Below are 25,304 nucleotides of genomic sequence, written 5' to 3'. Positions count from 1 at the left end.
TTTCTGTTTTTTTCTGTCAAGATGGGGTGCTGAGTGTACATTGATGAGACTGTTTGGGGGTCCTTGGAAAAACGTTAAAGACCCCTGCTGTACAGTGTCATTGCTGCTTTAGAGAGACAGGCAGAGACAGACTCCCCCAGACCACTCTCCTTAAATTATTTAAAGGTTGTCACTACTGCACTGATCTCCTCTGGATTTGGACAAGACTATTGCAACTCCCTCCTGGCAGGTCTACCTGCTGGTGCCAACCGACCTCTGCAGCTCATCCAGAATGCAGCAGCTGGACTGGACTATTGTACAGAACTTTGGTCAACCCTGGATGTTTTTTAAAATGTGCTTCATAAATAAACTTGATTTGATTTGAAAAGAAATAACAAAAGTGAGAAATAACAGTGCAGCACAGGGGTCCAGTGGTTAGCACTGTTGCCTCATAGCACGCAGGTCCCTAGTTTGGATTCTAGGTGGACAGGAGTTTTTCTGTGAAGTGTTTGCATGTGTGGGTTTTCTCCAGGTGCTCCGGCTTCATCCCACAGTCCAATCACATTGGTGATTAGGTTAATCAGTGACTATCAATTGACCATGGGGAGACTCGTTGCTTGGCTCTGTATGTTGGCCCTGTGATACGCTGGAGACCTGTCCAAGGTGTACCCCACCTGCTACCCCATATCAGCTGGGATTGGCTCAGGCACCCGTCTGTGACCCTAAAGGACAGAATAGATAATGGTATGTGATAGATGGAAGAAATAACAATAATGGTTGGTCATGGATGGATTGCAACTCTATTATAAGTATTTGTCTTAACAAACTTTGAAATGATCAGACTTTATTTCTTTTGCAGTGATATATTTTTAACCTTGGTTAACTAACTTTACATTGTTTTTATTTTAGATGAGGATGATCGCTTGCTGCAGGGCTTTGCTCCTGCTCATCCTAATTTCCGGAGTCTGTCAAGCTGGAAACATCTTGGTGTTACCCAGCGAAGGCAGCCATTGGTTAAACATGAATGTTCTACTTCAAGCCCTGCATTCAAGAGGACACAATATCACTGTTGTGCATTCAAGCAAAACCTTGTACATCCCAAACAACTCCTCCTTTTACAACACTGTCACAGTACCAGTGGAGAGGGTGCTTGGATCAGGAGCACTACACAAATCTCTTACTACGATAATACAATTTGAGTTGGATGCACAACCCTTGATAACGTTTGTAGAAATGATAGGCAGCGTATTTGAATTTCACAAAGTTGTGGGGGAATTTGCATCAACACTGCTAGATGACCGAGAGTTGATGAGAAACCTTGAGGGCAGCAAGTTTGACCTGGTACTCATTGACCCTAATTGGGGAGCTGGAGTTATTTTGGCCAAATATCTGAACCTTCCTCTGGTTTTTAATGTTCGCTGGGTGCTAAATCTAGATGGTCATCTTGCTCTTGCTCCATCTCCCGTATCCTATGTTCCTATTACAGGATCTGACAATATTGATAAAATGACCTTTTTTCAAAGAGTTAAAAATATGATTTCATATCTTTTCCTTCAAACACATTACCACTTTTTAGTTAAGATATACCAGAAGATATGTGACAAATATCTTGGGCCTGAAAATGAATTTAAGCAGTTGGTGCTTAATGCAGATATTTGGTTGATGAGATCTGACTTAGTGTTTGATTTTCCACGTCCAACTATGCCTAATGTTGTCTACATGGGAGGGTTTCACTGTAAACCTGCAAAACCTTTGCCTCAACACCTAGAGGATTTTGTACAGAGCTCTGGAGAACATGGAGTCATCATCATGTCTCTGGGGAATATTGTGAGTGAACTTCCTGCCGACATGACCAACAAGATTGCTGCAGCTTTTGCTAAATTACCTCAGAAAGTCATCTGGAAGCATAAAGGTGACTCTGGGCAACAACACTTTACTTGTCGACTGGATGCCACAGAATGACCTCCTGGGACATCCAAAGATTAAACTATTTGTTGCTCACGGGGGAACAAACGGAGTTCAAGAGGCTATTTACCATGGAGTCCCAGTTGTGGGTCTACCTGTGTTCTTTGACCAGAAAGACAACCTGCTCCGTCTGAAAGCGAGAGGAGGAGCTAAGATTCTTACATTAGCCACAGTGGACAAAGACAACAACTTCCTAGAAGCAATACAGGAAGTCTTGACTGAGCCCTCCTACAGGCTGAACATGCAGAGACTCTCCAGGCTGCACAGAGATCAGCCAATGAAACCACTGGACAATGCCCTCTTCTGGATAGAGTTTGTCATGAGACACAAAGGTGCAGCTCACCTGAGAACGGAGTCTTACAGACTGCCCTGGTACTCCTACCACTCTGTAGATGTCATATTGTTCTTGATAACAGTTGCACTAGTTATTTTGTTATTATTTGCTGGAATCTTATGGTCATGCTTCAGATTGTGTATCAAAAGAAAACTCAAATCTGACTAACAAGGAAGGATTTATCAGAGGTTACAGTTAGTTTGAATGATCAGTTGAACACTGAAAGAGCAGGTGTTTCGTGTTGGACTGTCCTTTGGGTTAACTGTACATTTCATCACATTAATCATTGTCTGTGGACAAAATAAAATAAAATGAGTTTTGACCATCAACTTGTTAAGTGAAGTCTGTTTGACTTAAATTGTATGTTATAATGTTAACATTTATTTTTGCCTGTAAACAAAAGAGAGCACATTACCAATCAGCAGTTTATTTCTGCAGATTTTCAGACTGCAGTGGTTTTCCTACCACACTGTAGATGTGATGCTACTGTGACTTGAACTTGTGCTGATGATGCGCTTTTTTGGCCTTGTGAAAAAATCATTGGGGTGGTTTGATTCTAGTTGAACAACAAATCGAAATAATTCAGTGCTTGATAATTAATATATTCACAAGAGGAAACACATCCTGTATGTTGAATGATGAATAAAGTCATCTCACTATATTCTTACAATATTGTTATTTCACGTACTTAGTACTCCGTGCATAAAAACATTTTATAAGCTTGATGTGTGTTTTTTTAGAGACTAGCAAGTGCATTATTTAAAAAAAAATGATTCATGGTTTGACATGCTAATTTAATTTGAATACGAAAGCCCTTGATATCTGTAACCTCAGTTCAACACAAAGAGAACTTTAACCCTTGGTAGAGGGAGGAACATACTGTACAGTGTCATTGCTGCTTTAGCCGGAAATAAATAAAACCCTGTTTAAATTTCAAACTGCTTACTCATCTGCTTTGTACCTCTATAAACTGTTGGTCCTCTTTAAGTGGAATAAAGGAATGTACCTCTGCATGTGTAAACCCTTTTTTTTGCTCTCGCTGTGGCACAGTTTTGTTAGATTTTACATTTTTAAATGGTGTAATGAAAATGTACTCACTAACAACTCAGTTTGTGCTTACAGCAGACGCTTCCATCTAAGGTACAGCCCGACATGAACTTTATGCATGTAGCATGGTTTGTACATATTTGGCAGAAATTGATCTTGTGGTTAAACTGCCTTTGACCCCCCCTGTTCTAGGAACCCAGCTGACTGACAAACGGCCTAATCACACATCAAACGTTTTCCTCTGGGACACAGAACGGTTGCAGCCTTCATATCACACCAATACAGAACATAAGTTCCAGACGCAGAACAAAACATTCACCCACCACTTGTTTGTGGTCAGGTTTGCTAAATACGCACAGAGACTTGACTTTTGCATCTCACTCAGGATTCACCCTGCCTGTGTGATCCTTTCTGCAGAAAGCTTTGCAATTACACTTACAAAGACAGCTTGTCTTAGATACGCGTTTATTGACCAATTTCCACCACAATGGATAAATTTTTTTCCCGGTGTTGCAACATATTGAGGACTTAAGTTCTTACATGATCTAAGCCACAGTTCTTCAACAGGGGGTCTGCGACCCCTAGGGGGTCCGTGGAGGTACTGCAGGGGGGTCGCGAAATCTTTGGTTAATAAGTTGTGTGCTACCAATCAAGGTCCGACATCTCACTAATGTGGGAGTATGTGTGCCATCCACAGATGGCTTGAGGATTCACTGTCTCTTCTACATGTATGTTTGAAATAAAAACATGAATCTGTGAATTATTGTAGCAGCTCAGTGTTGTATGCAAGACTTATGATTATAAAAGGCAGTGGCATGGCCACTCTGTACCTTGCAACTGTTTAATTTAAAAACATGAATATATGAAACTGTGTAATATTTGAAAAGTTTAGTATTGAATGCACAATAACAGGGTAGCTATACATGGCACTAGGCCCAATTCAATATAAAACACAATTTTATACATTATATAGTATGGGGTCCTGCTCCATCTCTCCACCAGTTTGGGGGTCCTTGGCCTGAAAAACATTGAAGACCCCTGATATAGAGAGTTTATATATTCTGGTGGTGTTGTGTCATTTCAATTAACAGATTCTTCATGTGAATAAACACAATCGGTCGTTGTAAGCAAGATTTTGGGGCTGCACGGTGGTTGCCACTGTCCGCATAACAGCAAGAAGGTTTCTGGTTTGAATCCCGCCTCAGATGGAGTCATTAGTGTGGAGTTTGCATGTTTCATCTGCTGATTGTGTTTGCGTTCAGAATATCTGACAGAATAAAAGAGTGGAGGAGGTAGAGGAGCGTGAGAGTGTCTCCAGACACTGTGTCAAAGGACAGAGCAGCGGCAGAGCAGATACACTGATGATGCTGTGTCACATCCACAGGAACCCACAGGGAGGATGGTGGACTGGACACTGTGTGACAGTGGAGCTGATCTCAGATTAAAATACAGCTATTTTTTTACTTACCTGACTCCTCCACAAGGACAAGCAGCCGAACAACAAACCGTAAAAATGCATCCAAATTTATGAGTGAAAACTTCTCGACAGAACCAGGTCCCGTTTAGTGCTTCTGATGCATAGCCTATGCTCCAGTGACCTGTTAGCTCAGGTGAAGCCGAGCAGGCAACAGGCTAACAGCTGGAGCTAACGGGGACGTCACATGTCCATCAAGTGACAATTATGCACCATTTCAAACCTCTATATTATCTAAACGAGCGAGTTAGAAAAAGATTCCCTGCTCATACAGGGATCATGAAGAAGGACCTGAGTGATTGAGTCTAAACCCTTTTTTTGAACCAGACTGTAAACAGGTTTAATTCTGCTCTAAACACGGGCTTTTTAACATGGGAGACAATGGGAATTGACTCCTTCTCGGAGCCAGCCTCAAGTGGCCACTCAGTGAACTGCAGCTTTTTGCACTTCCGCATAGGCTTCATCGCTCAGCCCGTGATGTTGCTGCTTGATTGAGAGAGATCATTACAAACCCAGTAACAAACCCAAAATAAAAAAATAAAAAGACTAGTAACAAACCCAGAAACAAACCCGATGACAAGACCAGCAGTCCATTATTCCATGTGTTTACTGCAAATGCAACAGAAACATTGAAATAATCTGGTTATAACCGTTAGAGGGCAGCAACCACCAATCATTCTATTTAAATATATATATAAATAGCGTGCGTGCGTGTGTGTGCCTGTGTGTAGGACCTTGTGCAGCATGAACACTGATTTCACGCACACTAATGCCCGCTCCCAAGAGGTTAGGTTACGCTGTAGAGGTGTAAAATAGGTAGAATAAAGCAAAAACAATTAAAAAACGTAAAAGTAACAGAAAATAAAATAAATTCACACACACAATGACTGTGATGTTTAGAAATAAAACGATGAAACACTAAGCCAGGACTGCAATTATTAAAAATCAGATTAATAGTGCAAAATAATATAAATGGACTTGATACCAGAGGCACTGGCAGGGTTTAGTAAAAAAAAGCAGTGCTCTAAATACCTAACGAGCACTCTGAGCACCAGTGCCCCTCACAGTGCTCATTAGGAATTTAGTTTGGATGGTTAAGTTTAGGGTAAGGGGCTGGGGAATGAACTATGTCGATGAGTGTCCGCACAAAGATAGTAAAGTACAAACATGGGCGTGTGTGAATGAGCATGTGTATGTGTAATTTTATAGACAGACTATAGTTCTTCGTTACCCCTTCATTTGCTGGTGGTTCTCTTCTCTTCTCTCTGCTGACAAGTGGATTTCATATCTGTCTGTTCACGCTTGCTTAGTGTGTATGTGTGTGCGCTCGACGCTTGTGTGTGCAAATGCACACATCCCTCAGCATGAATCTCCAGGGTTAGTGTGGGAGTGCTTTTCGGTCAGACAACACTAGCTATGTGTTTTTGTGAGCGTTCAGTTGGAGCTTTCAGACATCAGAGGGTATGATTCACGTGAGGTTGACGTGTCTCACCTTGAGAAAGGCACAGAATTATTCACCTGCATACATGTGCTCTCACAAATATCCACACACACTCACAGATGCGTTCAGTAAGGGTTGTGTCATTTCAGAGCTTTGCTTGATCAGAGAGAGTACATGTCATGCCTCATGGCTGATCTTGTGCCAAATACGTCATTTGGAGCCAGAGTCTGAACAACGGTGATCTGGGGATGGACCTGTAGTGTCAAGGTCCTGCCGATGCAAGCTGTTAGTCTCAGCTGTCAATCGTTAGGTATCATCCCGTTTTTATGACATCAAATAACTAATCAAAATTATCTTCCTGTCAACCAACTCCTGAGATTGAGGACAAAAAGATACCACACTTGTTAATTTGACAATAGATTTTCTTTCGAAAGACACATTTGAAAGCATAACAATGTAAACTTTTCTTAGGTAAAACCTTATTTGAGCCCTGGTCCCTCCTGCATGTGTGTGTTAGGGCATAAGACTGTTTTTTTCCTTCCCCCTGCTTTCTGGGGTAATCTGAAGGAACCTTGGGGAGAACAGAGAGCGTGGGTGAAGGAACGGCTGGTGCAGCAGCCTCGATCACTGTTGCAGTCGTACAGACCGAAGTTGTAAAGCATGCAGATGAAGCAGCAAATAACTATCAAATATTCATCAGGCCAGGGGAGGCAGTGCAGCTTGTAAAATAAGATGAAATAGAGGGAGGGGGGGGGGGGTTAGGAGAAGTTACTTCATACAGTGTCTCGTCTCATTTCCATCCATGCTCCCCTTTAACTCTTTTCCTGATTCAACATCTCCACCATGCATCTTCTCTGGTGGAGCCTTTAGGTTGCTTGGTTATTTATATCAATGTACAAAATATGTGTTGATAATCATTTATGTCATTTACTGGTACTTACTTGTCAGCGGTATCTGTCTTCTTACTGGTTATCCATCCGTCTTTGAGTGTCTGACCTCTGCATCATTACACAGGGCAGATTTGTGTGGGAGGTGTGGATACCACAGTTTTAGCTCTAGATGCTGAAGGGCCAGGTAATACCTTCCTCAACACTGGCTGCAGTGAGCAGCGGGCAGATCTCTGTGGTCATCACCTTCCACTGCCATGGCAACGGCCTGCGAGTCACCCCGGGCGAGCTGCACACAGCAACGACCATTTACAGTCTGGGGCTGACTCCTGATCTGTGGTGTAGGGGGAATGTCAGAGTCATGACATGTCAGAATGTCCTAGATGGACGTATGCACGCACACACATACACACACACAAACACACAACCAATATTATTATACTTTTATTGAACATATTTGCCTATTATGACTATGTAACTGTATCTATATTTTAATAGAAAGTATGTTTACATCTCTGCTTGTCTGTAACAATGCTTAAATAGTGGTCTTGCTTAAAATTCTATCACTCAGTTAGTGTTTTAATTCTTGAATTAATTCCTTTGGTTTTATGTTTTTTGTTTTATGTATTTTTACGTCTGCTTCTTTTTATTTATGAAGCACTTTGTTACTTTGAGAAGTGCTAAACAAATGAGACATAATAATTATTATGATTGTCTCAGACAATTATTAATGTTATAGTGAAGACAGTAAGGTTTTTAATACAACATGCAGCAAGTGTTCAAATGTGTGTCTCCATTATAGTTACCCCCAGCTTTCCTTATGATTCGGTCTGACAAACACGCTCCTCCATCTTCATCTTCATCATCACCACCCACCCCCTTCGCGTCTCTTCTTCCTACGGGCGCTACTTTCAGCACCGGACAGCTCTAGTCGTTTCCCACGCTCCGCCCACCTCCGGCAGACTGGCAGTGAGAAACAACCACACACGCTGGTGGGCGACACTTCAAGTAGCCTATTACGGTTTTATTGGGTGGGACGGAACTTCGGGGGCAATTTGCTTCGTTCCTCGTCATCCTACTCTTCTCACATGGATTTGAAGACGGAGACACTCGGCTCCAACGGCGCTGCGTCTAAATGAACGGCTGAGGAGTCCGTGAGTTAACGCACCGCTGGATCTCCGTGCAGCTGCTCGGACTAGATGGTGGTGTTGTGCCACGCAGCAGAGGAGAGAGAAAGTGTGGTTGTTTCTGAAGATGCGCTGGACGAGAAGTGGGTATCAATCATCGTGTTTAGCCTGATGATGGGTATGAAATCCAGGGCATCCTCTTGTGTGTCCGTCTCTAAGTGTCTCATGCCGTGAACCAGCGGAACACCTGAGAGTGTCTTTGGTTATGATCCACACTTTTCCAAGTGTCCGCGCTGTCTTCTCTCTGCCCGTAAAGAACGCGCCATGGTGGCCCTCCTGCTCCTGGTGGCCCCGCTGCTCCTGCACACAGGGCTTGCTCTGGGATCAAACTTCGGTTATGTGGAGTGGTCTGACAACGAAAAGGACGAGAAGAATCCACCGGTCTTCAGCACGCAAAACATCAACAGGGAGCCGCCCCACCACCCGACCTTCTACCCAGTGCCATCCACCGAGCGCACGGTGGTGGCGCACAAGATCGAGGAGGACCTGCCGCGGGTGGTGACCGCTTTCCTGCACACAGGCGACCCCTCGGCGCTGAGACAGGTGAACTGCTCTCGGAGGTACGAGCTGAGCAGCCTGCGGGGCGGCCTGCACGTCGCCTCGCACTACTCCCTGCACAGCATCCTGGACACCGTGGCGCACGCCACCAACTTCCTGAACGCGATCCTGCAGGCCAACAGGTCCCGGGAGCAAACCCTGCGCAGGGACATCCACTGGTACCACGCACTGGTGCAGAGCATCCTCGAGGGGGACCCCAAAATCCACAGGGCGGTGGTGACCTTCCACACCGACGCTCCGACGCCGGGCCCCCACTTGTTCCTGCAGGCGACGAGGACCGAGAAAGAGGTGGTGCTGCGGGACCTGTCCAGCTCTGCGCACCGGCAGATGAGGAGCAGGAGCCAGGAGTCCGACTGGTTTAACGAGTTCAGGGACGGCAGGAGACCGCATTCGCACAGAAGAGTCAAAGAGAGTGGAAGTTACCTTCTGGACAAGAACCAGATCAAGTGGTCGGCACCGTATCTCGAGTGTGAACACGGGGCGTTTGTGCCCTACTGGCTCCTGACCCTGTCTGCTGGCTTCTATGGACTGAAGAACAACTCTGCTCCGGAGTTCAGGTGAGAAAGTGTGGGTTTGCAACAGAGAGAAATGAAGAGGAGGCGGGGAAGATGTTTGGATTCGTTTTCTTTTCAAAATGCAAAAATATGATTTAATATATTTATTACATTAATAGGGTGCTCTACACACTGTAAAATCACATAAAAAAAGTAATTTCACATACATTTATTTATTATTTATTTAAATTAAGTGTGAATGCAGTTAAGCCTGAACTAAAATTGTAGCCATAAAATAAAATGTGTAATCCCTAAAATTATTACAACAGGTAATTATAGACTTTTTTAAATCAGTTTATACAAATGCTTAATGGTTTTGAATGTTAAATTACTCAAAAAAAAGCATTCATGTGTATCTGTATCCTAAAAAAAAAGGTCCACAAAACACTTTTGGAGTTTCAGGGGTGAACAGCGTTGCAGCAAAATCCAATACAATTTAAATAATACATAACATGTCTCCATACTGTTCATGTGGTGTCATCCAAGTCTCTGTAAGTTTCGACATTCAAATTCGACTCAAAAGGGCAACATTTACACAATCTTGCAAGACCATTGAAACATAAATGCACATATAAGTCAATAACATAGGTTGCAATTCATTTTTACTTACCTGTTATTTTGACGCTATTATATTGGCATCAAACAAAGCAGAACGAGTACTTTTTGAGTTTATATACTCAAAAACTTTCCAAAGGGCGATAAAGTCCATCCTTCAATTCATCCCACTACAGTGATTACAGCAGCCAGCTCTAAGCCACAGCTATTAAATAGAAGTACCTCATATTGATTGACAATAATGCACTGTCTGATTTTATGTAAATATGGATCCTGCTGAAGTGAGGCCTTGATGCAGGAAACAGATGGTGTAAAAGCTGCTTCACATACACAGGTAGACGCTTCATTTCATATGCTCACCTGTCAAAGCACAGCTGTGTGTCTCTGCTGCTGTTGTATCCTGCAGCCTAATGAACACTGCAGGCTTTACACAGGGTTTGCTGGGGAAGGGATTGACACGAGCTGGCTTTTGTGTTCAGGGTGTGTGTGTGTGTGTGTGTGTGTGTGTGTGAGTGTGTGTGAGTGTGTGGGTGTAGGTGCATAAAAACCCTCAAAGATCTCGTATTTCAAGGCTCCAGTCCAAGAGTGTCTGGAAAAGATCAATTTAATCATGAATAAACAATGAAAGATCCACAACCGCAATATATGGCCTCTCTGAATTTCATGCACACTTGACTCTCACATCAATCTAAGTGAAGACGTATCACACAAGATGTGAAGTTCAAGATAACTCCACTAGTCAATATTCAGAACAGGATAGAAAAACAGAGATTTGTGCTTCATAATCACTAAATGTTTTGACCAAAATTCTTCCGCAAAAATCAGATTTACTACCTTAACTTCAACGAGTGCACAAATAGGACAAACTAAATTTGAGTGACATTTTATTTTGGAGGATCGGACGCATATATTGCTCCGTGGTTTGTAGGCAGCAGTCGTGCAAGCGCCATGAGCCTATGTTGGCAAGAATCCATGCTACTGACGTGTCCCTGAGCAAAATGCTGCGTCGCCACCTGCTCCAGGGACACTGATGGCATTTTTATGTTCGCATAACGAAGATTCCTGCAGAGATACCACAGATTTATCCGTTTATAATCTTTATCTTCACTTTTAGCTTACGTCCCATTTGCTGCAACAGCACAAGAGTTAACTGTCTGCTATACATCGCTGTAGCAATCTGTCAGTGGTGTTCTGTTCATCTCGAAACATCTAGTAGCCTATCTAACTATCAACATGCTGTGATGAAGATGTTTAATCAGATGTGAGAGTTGGCAGCTCTGCTTTGTTGCCAGTCATCTGATGTGTCATGCAGGTGTCGTTTAATGAATCCAGTGAATCAATTCAGTCATTAATTAGTCGACTATAGTCAAACTGAGCCAAGAGGGTTTTGAGTGAGTGTCAAAGGACTTGTAAACTGTCATTTAATTTTTATAAGGGACAGACTGAAGGTTTTTTTTCACACATTTGAAATTACAAGAAAGAGGAGAGGAATCCAGAAAACTAAAAGTAAATTCTAGTATGCTGCAATGGAAAACAAGTTTTTGTTGACTGAATCATTAATTCAACTAGAATTACCAGCCTGCAGTTATAAGCTTCCAACATCCAAAGCAGTTTCAGTCCACACATTTTTTTCCTCCAGACTCAGGTCTCCGTGACCTACTGCACAGTGATAAAAAAATATAGAAAACCATTTCAACATGCAGTTAGACTTTGACTTGATATTATTTGATTTTTTTTAGCTTTTCTTACATCAAATAGTAATTTCTGTCTTTGTCCCTCGTTTGTTAGAAGAGGGAGCCACAGGTGAGTAAAGGGGAACATAATAAAGTGGTTATTTACGACCAGCGCGCCTTTAAGAAGGATTAACACTCTAATTGGGTATAAAGGTCGGCTGCAGCTTCACAAACAGATGCATGCTGCTTTCCTCCCAACTCCACTTTCTGAAATAAGAGACGTTGTCTGCAACTTTTGGGCGGGTTATTATGTCTCACGCCTGTTAGGACATTTCTAAAAATAGAAAGTTGGTCGGTTTATGAAAGAAAAACGTAAGCGAGTGTAGATGATGGATTCAGTTCCACCATTTTCTCCTCCTTCCACCGAAAGGCATCCTCTTCCTCGTCTTATCTCTTTCTTTTCTCGCTGTCCTTCCAGGCCGGATTTAGAGGAGCATATGAAAAGCAATGGCCTTCAAATTTGAATGATAGTTGCAGATGTGAAGCAGAGTGATGAGTTAAGGAGGGAGAAAACCTTGGGGCACACTGTGTTTATCCAGTGATGCTGTAACTACCCTGTCAATAAGAACCACAATAATGTTGAGACATCAGAAAAAATCTAATGACACCATCACTCTGAAGACTGAGCCCTCACCAGCCTACAGCCTCAGCTGTAGAAACCAGCTAAAGCATATTGTCAAGACCAGGGAAAGCTCATGCAAGACAGTTTAGTTGTGTAGATATTAAAAGTGAAAGAAAAGCTTACATGGTTGTCTTGTTCAGTATAAAGTAATATACAAATAGAAAAACTGTGCTGCAGTTGTATGCCTCCATAACCAGTAAAGTGTATGAGGTCACCGTGACCTTTGAACACTGATATTTAATCAGGTCATCTCTGAGTCCAAGTGACAACTGGTCAAAATTTATAATTCCGTATAATCACAATTGAAATATCATGTTCAAAATGATTTTTGTGAGGCCACCGTGACCTTGACCCTTGATCATCCAAATCTGTTCAGTCAATCCATGAGTCTAAAGGAACATTTGTGTCAATATTCTCAAGACGTTCTTTAAGATGACATGTTCACAAAACAATAAAGGATTTTGTGTGGTCACAGTGACATCAACCTTTAACCAATCTGATGCACTTCATCTTTAAATCCAAATGAATGACTGTATGAAATTTGAAGAAATTCTCTCGGGGCGTTCTTTAGATATCGTTCACAAGACAAAAAATGGGCTCAGTGATGTCACAGCAACATCTAATAAGTTATTTTGTGAGTCCAATATAATATTAGTACCGAATATGAAGAAATTCCCTCAAGGCTGGAATCATATCTCTATCAGAAAAAGAAATATAGATGAAAAAAACCTGTAATAAAAAATAAAACGAATACATTAAGAATTCTCATAAAAATGTCAGCACTATGAGACATATGTACAATGCATGGGTTTTATATGAACTTACAAAAAATTACGAGATAGTAAAGTATATTTCTGAACTCGAAAGCTGACATCTTTATTGCAACATTAATAATTTTAATTTAATCAGAATCTTCATGAATCTTTTCTTCTTTCAGATGTAGGGAGGATTAATCCGACCTGGAATCTCATATCAGCTTATTAAGGTCATTTCATACTGAGATAACACACAATACCATGTTTAAGTTAAAGCTCCTTGTCTTGTCTTCGCTGACTCGAGTCCTGTCTCCTCTTTGTTTTGCCTTCTTGTTGCTCTCCCGCCTCCATGTGATCCGCGTGGAGGGAACACAAAGCGCCATCCAAATGATAAACAAAGATATTGTCATTTGTGGAACAACGGAATAAATGATATAGCAATAATATGAAGTGATGATAATGTCACACTATATCGTCGGAACATAATAAATGAAGGTCTGTTTTGTCACGTGGTAAATACACTGTCATATTGAACAGCCTTATGCTCAACTTAAACCTTGTGCCTAAGAGCAAGGCAAGAAAGAAAAAATAAATGTGAAACTCTTAAAATGACCATAGAAGAATAAATATTTCAGTTTTTCATTCCGTTTTGACAATTTATAATGAAAACGGCTTTATTTATAACACAAGCTTACTTATAATCAACAATAACAGTGACCTAAAAATATCACTGGATGTCTATCCATGTCTGTGATCCTCAAACATGCGTATGTTGTGTTACCTTGCGTGGGTCCACACATGGTTCTAAGATCTGACATTGATCACATCTCTCTGGTATTTCTAATGTTTTGTTTCACGACCAAGTCTTGACCTGCAAACACACACACACACACACACACACACACACACACACACACACACACACACACACACACACACACACACACACACACACACAAACACACTCAGAGGTAGTAACGCGTCTCCTCCCTCTATTTTCTGTTCTGTGCTTGAGAAGTGATGGTGACCAAAGCCTCCCTAGTCGTTGCTTGTTCCACTTCCCAGCAGGCAGATGGAGATAATGTGTGTCAGGATCATTCGCAAAAAACAAAACCATAATGAAAGAGAGAAACAGGGAGAGAGAATGCGTGAATGTGCGGCTGGTTCCGTGGTGGAGGACAACGGCAGGACAGGGTTAATCATAGATGACTAAATACTGACACATTTCAATACTTTGTGTAAAACACAGTTAAGAATGCAGATTATACAGCAGCTAAATGTGTCAGTACAATATCTATTTTTCATATTTGTTTTCATAAATACACTTACTCAACACGTATAGGCCTCTATAAATATGTGGAATGTTTAAAAAAAAGTTTCTGCAGCCCTTTCCTCCTCACCTACTTATAAGAATATGTCTCCCACTTTACTTCTAGTCTCTCTATTGTTTTTCTCAGGGGCTCCCCATATGTAAAAAATTTACTGGAGGGTTTTGTTGTCTGGCTCCTTTTGTCAGATTAAACACAAATCGCCTCCAAAGACCTTCATGGCCCTTTCCATCAAATAAATCACAGCACAGATATCACTAGACTGGGTTACATCTGCAGTTTGAATTAAGCCATAATAGTTCAAGTCCCAGACTGTTTTCCTTCAATGTAGTATTGCAGTCACATCCCTGAGCAGTATTTCACACGATTTATTTACCAGCTTAGATCTATCTGTAAGGCCTCACTGCTGCACAGGACAAATTGCACCACTTCCTCTTCCTGCAGAGATGTTTGGGTCTACAAGAATTTATATATATACTGTATGTATATGTGAAAAGGTGAGATGCAATGTGATCCCTGTGACAGTAGAGCATATACATATACCGTGTAAATTAAATCAATATCTTTGCTATTCCTATAAATCGCATGAAAAAAAGACAATCCAACAAGAATGACACTCACAGTATTTGTCATTAAGATCCAGCCCTATCTCACAAAGTTACAGTAAAGCTCTTGCTTGGTTTAGTCACGAAAACGGCCGGGTTAATGATCCTTAGGGAAGGATCCAGGTCTAATATAAGTCTATGGACAAGTTGGCTTATAATAATTTCTTATAATAATACCTATAACTAATATAACTGATATACCCATGGCTAAGGTAGTAGAATCATCACGATCATGTTTAAACGAAGCCAGTTTTTCAAAGCAACATTGGATCGGATTTAGATTGACACTTCTCCAGATTACCAGGCTAATCAGGACCATAGATGGAACCACATATCACAATATAGGCTATTGCCTGTGTAAAGATAGAATCGCCAGCATGAGGCTACTTTAAGTGTGTTTATTTGCAGAGACAGAAAGCAGCACAATGAAACGGTCAGACCTCCCATCTGACCTTTTGCTGCAGCGAACAAACCTGAGCAGGCACGCTTCAGCGCCGCTCTCTGCAAAACAAGATGTGCAATTGAGCCCTTAAATTAAGTTCTGAAGAGGTGCTTCGCTCGCCTTTACTACCCGCCAGTGGAACCACAGCGTGTGTGAAGCACAACACTTGCCTGTATCGTCCTTCACGACATCGCTTTACCGAACGCAATGACCCTCTCTGTGATGACTTATCGGAAGCATCTGAGCCTTAAGATTGTCATCTGTTCTCTCCCAGAATGAGGCTCTGATTCATCCGTGATGATTGGGTTTTTTTGTATGCTATTTATGTTTGATATTGACAGATTGAGAGAATGATCTTCCATCTGGACTGAAAGACTTAACGTGTGGCCTAATATCTACTTTATATACTCCATTACGTCACAGTTACACCAAATACAAACTAGAAACCAGAGACTGATCCATGGGCAGGGTCAGGGACGGGGGGGCCATGGCCACAGCTGAGATGTGATTGGCCCCTAAAGTAAAAGAAACAACAGTACCAACAATAAATATGACAATTGGCTAAGATTTTTTGAATAACAAATGTGCTTGAACTATATTAAAAATGTAGTCGATGTGTGCCGTTGCTCAAAGCTATAAAGTCAACAAGGAATGACTTAAATATAGGCATATACATAAAAATCCTAGATTCGCAACTGAATCAGAGAATAATAACTTAATAATAATAATATCTTATTTTGTATAGCACTTTTCAATTCAAGTAACAAAGAGCTTTACAGCAAACAATATGAAATTCATTAAACAAAGTAACACATAATTCTGACAATATCTCCGCCTGGATCTGGATTTTTATTTGGATCTGCACCAAATTGCACACACTCTTTAATATCCGTCCCTAAACATGTCTGTCTTTGTAAAAGAAGTTCCATGAATTAATTTCTGAGAAATCAACTCAAAGTTTGCGGAACACCCAATCCCGCAATGTTAAAGAAACGTTTATGGGTTCTTCCATGACGCATCCCTCCAACAAGTTTTCGGGAAAGTCTGTCCAGTCATTTCTGCATAATCCTGCAAACTGACAGAAAAAAAATCTAATGCAGAAAAACACAAAACAAGCTTTGCGGAGGGGAAATTGTCTGCATACAACATGATGTTGATTTAATCCAGATCCAAACACTGTTCCCAGTTTCAAGGCTTAATCCGATCTGACAGGAGAAATCAATTCAGATTACATTTGAATTACTGGGGCCCACAGTTCTAGGAATGAAGAGAATGCAGATAAAATGTAAACACAAACAGTTTACTCTATGTTGGCTTGGAAAATTTATGTGACTCCATATTGTGTTGCATCTTTTTCCAAACCAAATAAATACTATACTACACTATACTATATAGCATTTCTAAAATAGTATAACCTTGTTTCTAAAGTATTTTTTGAATATTTCAACCTCTTCTCTGTCTCATCTTTCTTTCCCTTTATCTCCCTCCCTGCCTTCATTACTCACCTCCATCATTCTGGATTTCTTTCAATCTATTTCATCAATTTCTGTCCATTACCACACTCCCTTTTCATTCCGTCCACCCTTGACCTCACTTCCCCCTGAGCGTCACTCTTCCTGTTCGTTTTAATTTTCCTCTCTTTCACTCTGCCCTCCTCTGCCTCTTCCTCCTCTTTCATCCTCTACCTCACTCTGATTTGCTTAACCCTGCAATTTCTTTTCCCCTCTTTCTTTTTTTCACACCTACAAAATTACATTCCCTCATTTTCTCACTTCTCACCTTTCTCTTCTGTTTCACCTCTCTTTACATTCCCATTAATGTAATTTCTTTCTTTTTTCCCCGTTCTTATTGTTTCCACAATCTACTGGTTCTGCATCTACCCCAAATTCATTCAATCTCTACATAATTTAAATGTTTCCCTCCACTTCCGTCCTCTGTCCCTTCCTCCTCTTCTTTCTCTGTTCTTTACCCCCCTTTCCTCCCTTCTTCTTTCCCTGGCGCAGAGGTGTCGTTCGTGTGGACGTGAACCTGCAGGACGTGGACATTGACCAGTGCTCCAACAGTGGCTGGTTTGCTGGAACTCACCGCTGTAATCTCACCAGTATGGAAGTGAGTGTTTCACAATTAGTAATAACTGGAAGTTTCTGTCAATTGGATGTATTGCAAAGGAAATTAATCTCTTTCTGTGTTTCTGTTCCATTCAAAAATTTGTTCAGCAATAGATCTTTCAGTTCCTATTAAGTAGATAGGACTTTAAAGCCCTGCAATTAAGATTGTGATAATATCCAACAGTAGTGTCTTAGGGGCTTAACTGTTGGATATAATCACTGTTTTCTGTAATATTCTTAATTAAAGTGTCTTGGAGATGCTCACTCACTCTAAGAACTTTTCTATACCTGAAAGTCCAAACCAAGGTTCATGCCTTTGATAGATAGATAGATAGATAGATAGATAGATAGATAGATAGATAGATAGATAGATAGATAGATAGATAGATAGATAGAGAGATAGATAGATAGATAGATAGATAGATAGATAGATAGATAGATAGATAGATAGATAGATAGATAGATAGATAGATAGATAGATAGATAGATAGATAGATAGATAGATAGATAGATAGATAGATAGATAGATAGATAGATAGATAGATAGATAGATAGATAGATAGATAGATAGATAGATAGATAGATAGATAGATAGATAGATAGATAGATAGATAGATAGATAGATAGATAGATAGATAGATAGATAGATAGATAGATAGATAGATAGATAGATAGATAGATAGATAGATAGATAGATAGATAGATGGATACTTTATTAATGAAATTCAGAAATTGTTAAATTGTTATGTTGGTTGATCCGGTTAGTGTTGGTGTCACTTATGACTTTGTTTTGTCACGGCTTACGTGGGTTGCCTCTATACTTGACATTGATTGGTTTGTGAGTCTAACGTTGATATCTGTTCAGTTTTGAGTGCGTAGAAAAAAAGCCGTTTCTGTTTAAAAGAAGACAATAAATGAATCGGTTCTGTTCAATCCTTTCTGTTGCCACTGTAATATGGTTATGGTATTAATACCAACAAAGTTATTGTTCTCAAACCGTTAAAACCTTCTAACATCGGAGGTGAAGAGCCAATCCTGTTTGTTTTACTTCTTCTATTGTTTAATGCTGTCTCAAATTTCCTTAATTGGTCAGACAGTCGCCACTCTGCACACCAAAATTGTTTGGTTTGATCCGCACAGAGGCAACCTCTTATGGTTAGACAAAATTTGTGTCCGTTGGTCCGGACCATGTTTCGAAGGCACCTTACACACCTGTAATTTGGATTCTGACTAAAATGAACAGGCTGAAGGTCCCGACCAAACACGGTTGGTGTGAACACTGAACCTAAAGAACCACATAGGTCTCAAACAATTTGATGTGGTCCAAGTATGTTTTTTACACACAGTCACACCACAGCACCCAGATGGTTAATGCCCGTGCTGCAGCAGGCGCCCGGGACCTCTTCCATCTTTTTTATTCTTTTTAACATGCAGAGGGTACTGATGTACCAGCCCTTCATTTTTACGGATAATGAATACTGAACATGTGGTTAAGTTTATGGAATGGTCTCAGTATTAAAAGGTTGTGGCTTGGGTTAAAATAAGTGCCGTAAGGACTGTCGCCATGGTTACAGTCATAAAAAACATGGTTAAGGTTGTGGAACGTCCACTTCAATCAAAGGTCAGACGTGTAGTTCACTTGGACCTGACGTTCATTCCTTTCTCAGGAACACAATATCTCAGGAACGCCTGGGGGGATTCATTACATCTGGCACAAATGTCCACGTGGACTCAAGGGTGAACTGATCTCAACTGGTCAATGGTCCCTGTGACCTCACAAAACATGTGTTTGGCCATAACTTTTTAATTAATATGCTAATTATGATTAATGGGACAAAATAATGAAGTGGTGACATTTTATACCCAAAGGGTGATGGTCAAATTCCTTGGGACATCATAATGTTCAGCACTTTTCTCGCCATCAACTCAAGGGGAGGTTGTGACCATATTTCCTGCAATGTGACTGGTTACATGAGGAATAGACCCGCAAGGCGATAATTCTCGTTACCTCTGCGACCACTGTGATGGAACCAGCAGCCGCCACACATCATGTTCTTGTCCCTTTACAGGAAGAGGAAGAGACAGAGAGCAAGGCGATAGTTCTGCACTTGTGTGTGTGTGTGTGTGTGTTTGCCCGCCTCCATCAGTGTATGGGCTTGCCTGTGTGCTCATGCCGCCCATGTCAGTGCCACTGCGTTGGTTTTATGGGATGTATTGCAGGAGGCGTCTCTGACTCCAGCAGATGAGAGGAGCTGCTCAGGCTTGCATGGCATGTCGCTGGCCATATGATGTATAATAAATGCAGTATAATGGATTGCAGCAAGATGTGGTGAATAATTGACTATGCTCTTTGTCTGTGTGCCCCCCCCACTTCCTCCCTCCTCCTGGTGGGTCATGATGGCAACATCAGAAAGAGACACGGGAGGTTTCCGTGTTCGTTTTGATCTGTTGTGTTGCTTCTTCTGTTTTGTCCTATTTCCATGAGCATCTTCTGTCTGGTAAAAAACATCTGGTGCCACAGTCCTGTCCTGTGGTTCAGATCTGTATTAGTAAATGAATGGTGTCCGTTATCTCTCATTTATCATGACAGCTGCAAATAGAATAAGTGGTGGCTTTGAAATGTCTATGGTGGGTGATCTGTGTCTACACAGATTAAGGTTATTTCTTTTACTGTTAAAATGTTCGCCTGCTGTAAATTAACTTGGACTAGAACCATATTTGTCCAAGTGATATTCAGTGATTCCTTGTATAGATTCACTACAAATGTTTTGCTAGAGGGAACAAGAATTGACCATGGAACTGTATGAATCTGTAGCAGTGTCATTAATCTTGTCCTACTATAGATTAATTCATAATGACATTGTCGATTTGAAGAGGCCGCCTGCAGTGTTAACGTAGACCTTTATTGTATTTCAAAATAATCAAGGTTACATGCTCTTGTTTGGATGCAGCGGTGCCATGTTTTAGTTTATGCTTTATAAAGCTACACACAAGACAGAAATGCTAACCTCAAAGTGCTGATTTGGATTTGGACAGGATTTTGTTGCTGGAAGTCTTTTGGTCTCCGTTTCTAGTTTGGCCAATCACGAATGAGCATGCTTTGGTTGCCTGCAGGTTAACAGTGTGTGTGGAGAGCCAAAGAGGCTGAACACCTTGATCGAAATGCATTGGTTATCAGTTTTTTTGCAGTTATATGCATATTAGCAAAGTTTTTGTGTGGCCCTGAAACCCCCCCAAAAAGTGTGTGTTTGTGTGGAGAAACATGAGGATAACTGCCTTCTGCACTGAAAGCCTATGAATATTGACCATTTGCCCCCCGAGGCTAAGTTGTTGTGAGAGGATGGTTGATGGGCTCTGTCTGCTGATGGACAAACAGACTGATATCTGGCTAACATCCATGAAAATCACATCAAAACATTGAGTAAGTATACAGTATAAGGGCATGTCGCTGAAGGTGTTTCGAGTATTTGTAAAATCACTGTCATACAAATAGAGGACAGAAACCCAGTGTTTCACACTAGATGACAAAGAGTAGTTGTAATCTTATAAAGGAAAGTGAATCCACAACAAATTATATCAATAAACAGCAGCTTTAAAGCATGGCTTAAATGGTAGCCTACTAAAAACGAGGTTCAAATATATGGAAATGCAAGCACCTTTGAGTAAAAATTATAAAGTAGTCTGAAGTATATTATCTTTTTAAGCATATATAACATTGCTGTATAAAATTTTAAAAGCACATCACTCGTTGAATTTCTCTTCCCAGCTTGCTGCTTATCACTGGTGTTCAGCCAGCCCATTATCCTTTTTATTATTTCTGGCAATACCTCCGATTTCTTTTTCAATTCAATGTCTAAAAATCCTTCCAGGAAAAAATATTTGATCTGTCTATACACTACACATGGTTTTCCATTTAAATAAGACTTAATTGAAAATATAAATATATAAATGTTTTAACTTGTAGAACAAGATCAAGTAGAACATTTTTTTGTTCCAATATCCACATTAAAAACCAGCTTATTTCTGAATCTCACGAAATACAATTTTTGGTAAATGGGCTGTGGAAAGTCACTGTAAGGCTTATTGCTTTTCCCATCGAGTACAAACACACCCTGAGGCTCTGTCTGAGAGAGAAAGAGATCATAACAAGACTGGCTGTAGTAATGTGACGGAGCATGGTGTGTTCTGCAGAGTGCACAGGGAGCATTACAACCTGAGCTCCAAACGCTGAATTATGTGCCGGCACAATGACAACATTGCAAATTAGTCAATCAAGATCCTGAGTTTTATGGTTAAATCCTCTCGCCATCCATTTTCAAACGTCTTGGACCCTACAGGGCCAATGCTGATGGAGTAAACAGTTTGGGACCTCTCTACGCCCTGCCTCCAAGCATTGCTTTCCAAAGGCAATTTTCCAGCGAGACACATCTCAGACACTAACAGTTCCATAACGTTGAGAACATTTTGTCCATTTACTTTGAAGCGAATCCTGGTAAACTGGCAGATCCAGGAATTATTATCTTTTCACTTTTGGTAACACAGTGAGATATGAGGATGAGGATGTGCTCTCTGAACAGTAACATCCTTCTTGTTTGAAATAGGATTCATAAAGCACAACATAATTCTCAGCTTGTTAGCTTGCATAATATTGGCGGGTGATGTTGAACTAATCTAATCTTGGTGAGTTCATTTAAACGATTTGTTAGCATTAATTACCCAGCTTTAGTAATCGCTGTTTGTCTTGATTTTAGTGAGAGCTCAGAAATGTCAGCTGCTGCATTAAGACTTGTAGCAAAAATCTACATTATTGGATTTTCAAAAATTGGTCCAAAAATGGAAATGAATCTTCATGCAACTGAGAAAGTTGGGAGTGGTCTCATTTTTAAGTTGTGCTACAATCTGTTGACATGCATGGGCAAAAAAAAGTAGTTATTTCATATAAACTGCTTCACACTTTACCATAGAACCTTTAAGTGCACTGTAAAAAAAATTGGACAAGTTAGCTGGTTTTAGTGAGGACAAAACTCTTATGTAGCTCTTTATTTATAAGCTGTGGGTTGAATTTTGCTGTTGACAGTTGAGCATTGTTCTGCTCAGATAGAGCTTCTTCTTGCTCTCTCTTCTTCTGCTTCTTCCTCGTCTTTTTCTTTCTTCTGCTCTGCCCAGAAACAGCAAGGCTGTGGAGGAAGGCGGAATGTGTCACCATGAACCAAATACAAGACTTCATGCATTATGGATACTCAGTCGTAGGGAAAGTATCTTACATAAGGAGCCAGTGCTTATATAATTAGACAAGGATTTGAGAGTGATTAGTGTGGGTGATTTGTTAGTAGATGCATCTAAGTAGGATTTACTATTTTCTCTATGTTTGTGCTTTATCAAATGTAAGTAGACAGTAATGCGAATGTGAGGTATGTTTGCATATGCATGTATGCATGTGTGTTTTTTCTCCGTCCTTTGAAACGTGCCGCTGGAGATAAAGGGCTTCAAAGGCACAGCTCGGCTAATGAGTGTAAACTGCTGTGACAGCCAAGTAGGGTTACCCCCTCTGTCTCTCCTCTCGCTCCCTCTCCTCAATCAGCCACACATCCTCTTCTCTTTTATCCGGCTCTTTTCCACACTCTCTGTTACCATGGCTATTCACACCCTCCCAAATATATTTTCTTACCTTCTGGTAATATTTTTGGGAGACAATTAAAGGGATAGCGCAACCAAAAAGGAAAATTCACTCATTATCTACCGCTGCAGTTCTCAGGAGAACTTGTGAGTTTGGCCAGAACTCAGGTATCATGATGGTGAGAGCTCACAATAGCTACAGTTACTGCAGCAGTAACTAGACGAAGGACAACAGACTAAAAACACAGTGTAAATTACGATGTTTTGAGTCGAATATGAATGTCAGAGTTTACGGACACAACAGGAGCAGTATGGAGGCATTTTAGCTTTTTTTCAGTTGTTCTTTACATCTGAAGAAGTGGTCTCCATTTACTTCAATTGTATTGGATTTGGCTGCAACACTGTTTACCCCTGAAACTCCAAAAGTGTTTTGTGGACTCATACACTGTACCCCCCCCCCTCCATCGGCACAGTGGTGAGTAGATAATGAGTGAATTTTTTATTTTTCAGGTAACTATCCCTATCACCTCAGAGGAAAGACAATCCAGAAATGATCCCACCATCTGTCAACGTGTCATACCCTGTTTTCTGCCAACACATTAAATCATCATATGAAGTGGCCAAGTCATTAATGAGAAAAACTTGTCACCTTCTTCTGCTGCTTTCTTTTCTGCAGCAGCATCTCTCACTGCACAAATTGGTGTCCACGCTTGTGCTCGTTGCAGGTGATTTTTAGATTCACCTTTACGAAGACACGGACAGCACCGTCTGACTCAGGAAAGGCAGCAATGTCCTTATTTCTGCCTGCAGCGTGGCAGCTATTTTACAGTTCCTCTCCTCTGAAAAATTAATTACCTGGACACACATTGCCCGCCTCTGGTCTGCTGCAGGAAAAATCGCTGTGTGGGGGGAAAAGGGACAAATGTAAATATATATTTCTTTACTGTGTCTTTTGTTGTCCTTATCGTCTCTGGCACATTGTGGTGGAAGAAGAGGATTTAGGCTTCAAACGTCTAAATTCAGTAGAAATAGTCAAATTCCCAGCTGAATAAGACACTATGTAGAGTGCTCACAGTCTGACCAGAAGGAATATCATGGTTTCTGGACTTTCTGTGTCAAACCGAATTTGTCTGGAAAGCAGAAACTCACTAGATTGGGTATAGCTGTCTTATCTTGAGCAGGTAAAAAAGGTGACTTGAGGAGCAGCGGAGACAGAAAATAACCTGTCTTCTTCAGTTTCACTCTCCAGTTTCTGTTTTGTTCTGCCAGAGGCTCTCTATCTCTCCTCAGGGGAATTTGAAGTTCTACAGCGAGCGCCGGGCTGAAGTGCCTTAAGACTCAGAGCATCTGCACACCAGTTGGCGATGCATATGTGTGTTTGAGTACATGTGTTTTCTTTTTTTTACATCAAAGGAACCATTACTGTTTGTATTGGAACCCACGTGTCACACCAAGTTCAAATCAAGGTAAATAAAGTGTCACTTAAATGAAACAAGCTTTTTTGCCGGGAGGCTTTCTGTATATTCATCTCTATAATCACCTTTCTTTGCAGGGAGGAAGATAACAGAACATGAATTCACAGGCATGTCCAATAGCCTGACCATAACATCAAAGCCGACGCTGTAACTCCAAGGTTTATCTCCTAATGGGCCCGTTCAACGCAACTAAGCTAATATATTGTTTTGCGGTAATTCGCATTCCATGTTTTCTTTTACTTTGAGAAATCCATGTCATTGCAACCTTTAGGATGTGATCTATCCCCCCACCCCCTTTTATTGCTGATGATGTTATTATCTTAGTTTTTTATGTGTAATTTCAATGAGTTGGTCTCCTTATGGCCGGACGATGCATGGATCCGTTGTCGGATGCCTCAGTCCTGTTCATATCAGCTTTGGTTTCCTGTCAGGATTAACCACACAACAGGACAGACTTGACGTGGCTGTAGATGGATCTTAGTTTAAAGCTGTACTGCTGAGACTTCCAAATGTTGCAGAGTGCAGAACACACACTCTTAGCTTCCCCCAAATCGTCCCTCTGTTCCTCTGTGTCTCACTGTCCTCGTTGATAAGGCTGTTAACACCATTTATTATCTCCGTCAAGGAGGTAATGTTTTC

At 41.0% G+C, this 25,304-nt stretch overlaps 2 protein-coding genes across 2 annotated transcripts in view; both read left to right on the top strand.

Moving 5' to 3' along the window:
- Window positions 1-888: 888 nt before the first annotated feature.
- LOC133018047 (UDP-glucuronosyltransferase 2A2-like) lies at window positions 889-2,446 on the top strand. Its single transcript, XM_061084330.1, is given in 2 exon segments — window positions 889-1,892; window positions 1,894-2,446. Coding segments are annotated over 2 exon segments (1,557 nt in total).
- A 6,132-nt stretch (window positions 2,447-8,578) lies between these two features.
- Window positions 8,579-25,304, top strand: part of gpr158b (G protein-coupled receptor 158b) — a 64,703-nt gene continuing 47,977 nt past the window's right edge. The window contains exons 1-2 of the mRNA XM_061083654.1: window positions 8,579-9,429; window positions 17,470-17,575. Of these exons, the coding sequence (XP_060939637.1) occupies window positions 8,579-9,429; window positions 17,470-17,575 (957 nt within the window). The remainder of the gene's footprint in view (window positions 9,430-17,469; window positions 17,576-25,304) is intronic.

The sequence above is a fragment of the Limanda limanda genome, chromosome 13, assembly GCF_963576545.1.
Source record: "Limanda limanda chromosome 13, fLimLim1.1, whole genome shotgun sequence".
NCBI classification, from domain to species: domain Eukaryota; kingdom Metazoa; phylum Chordata; class Actinopteri; order Pleuronectiformes; family Pleuronectidae; genus Limanda; species Limanda limanda.
This window is presented reverse-complemented; position numbering and strand designations above follow the sequence as displayed.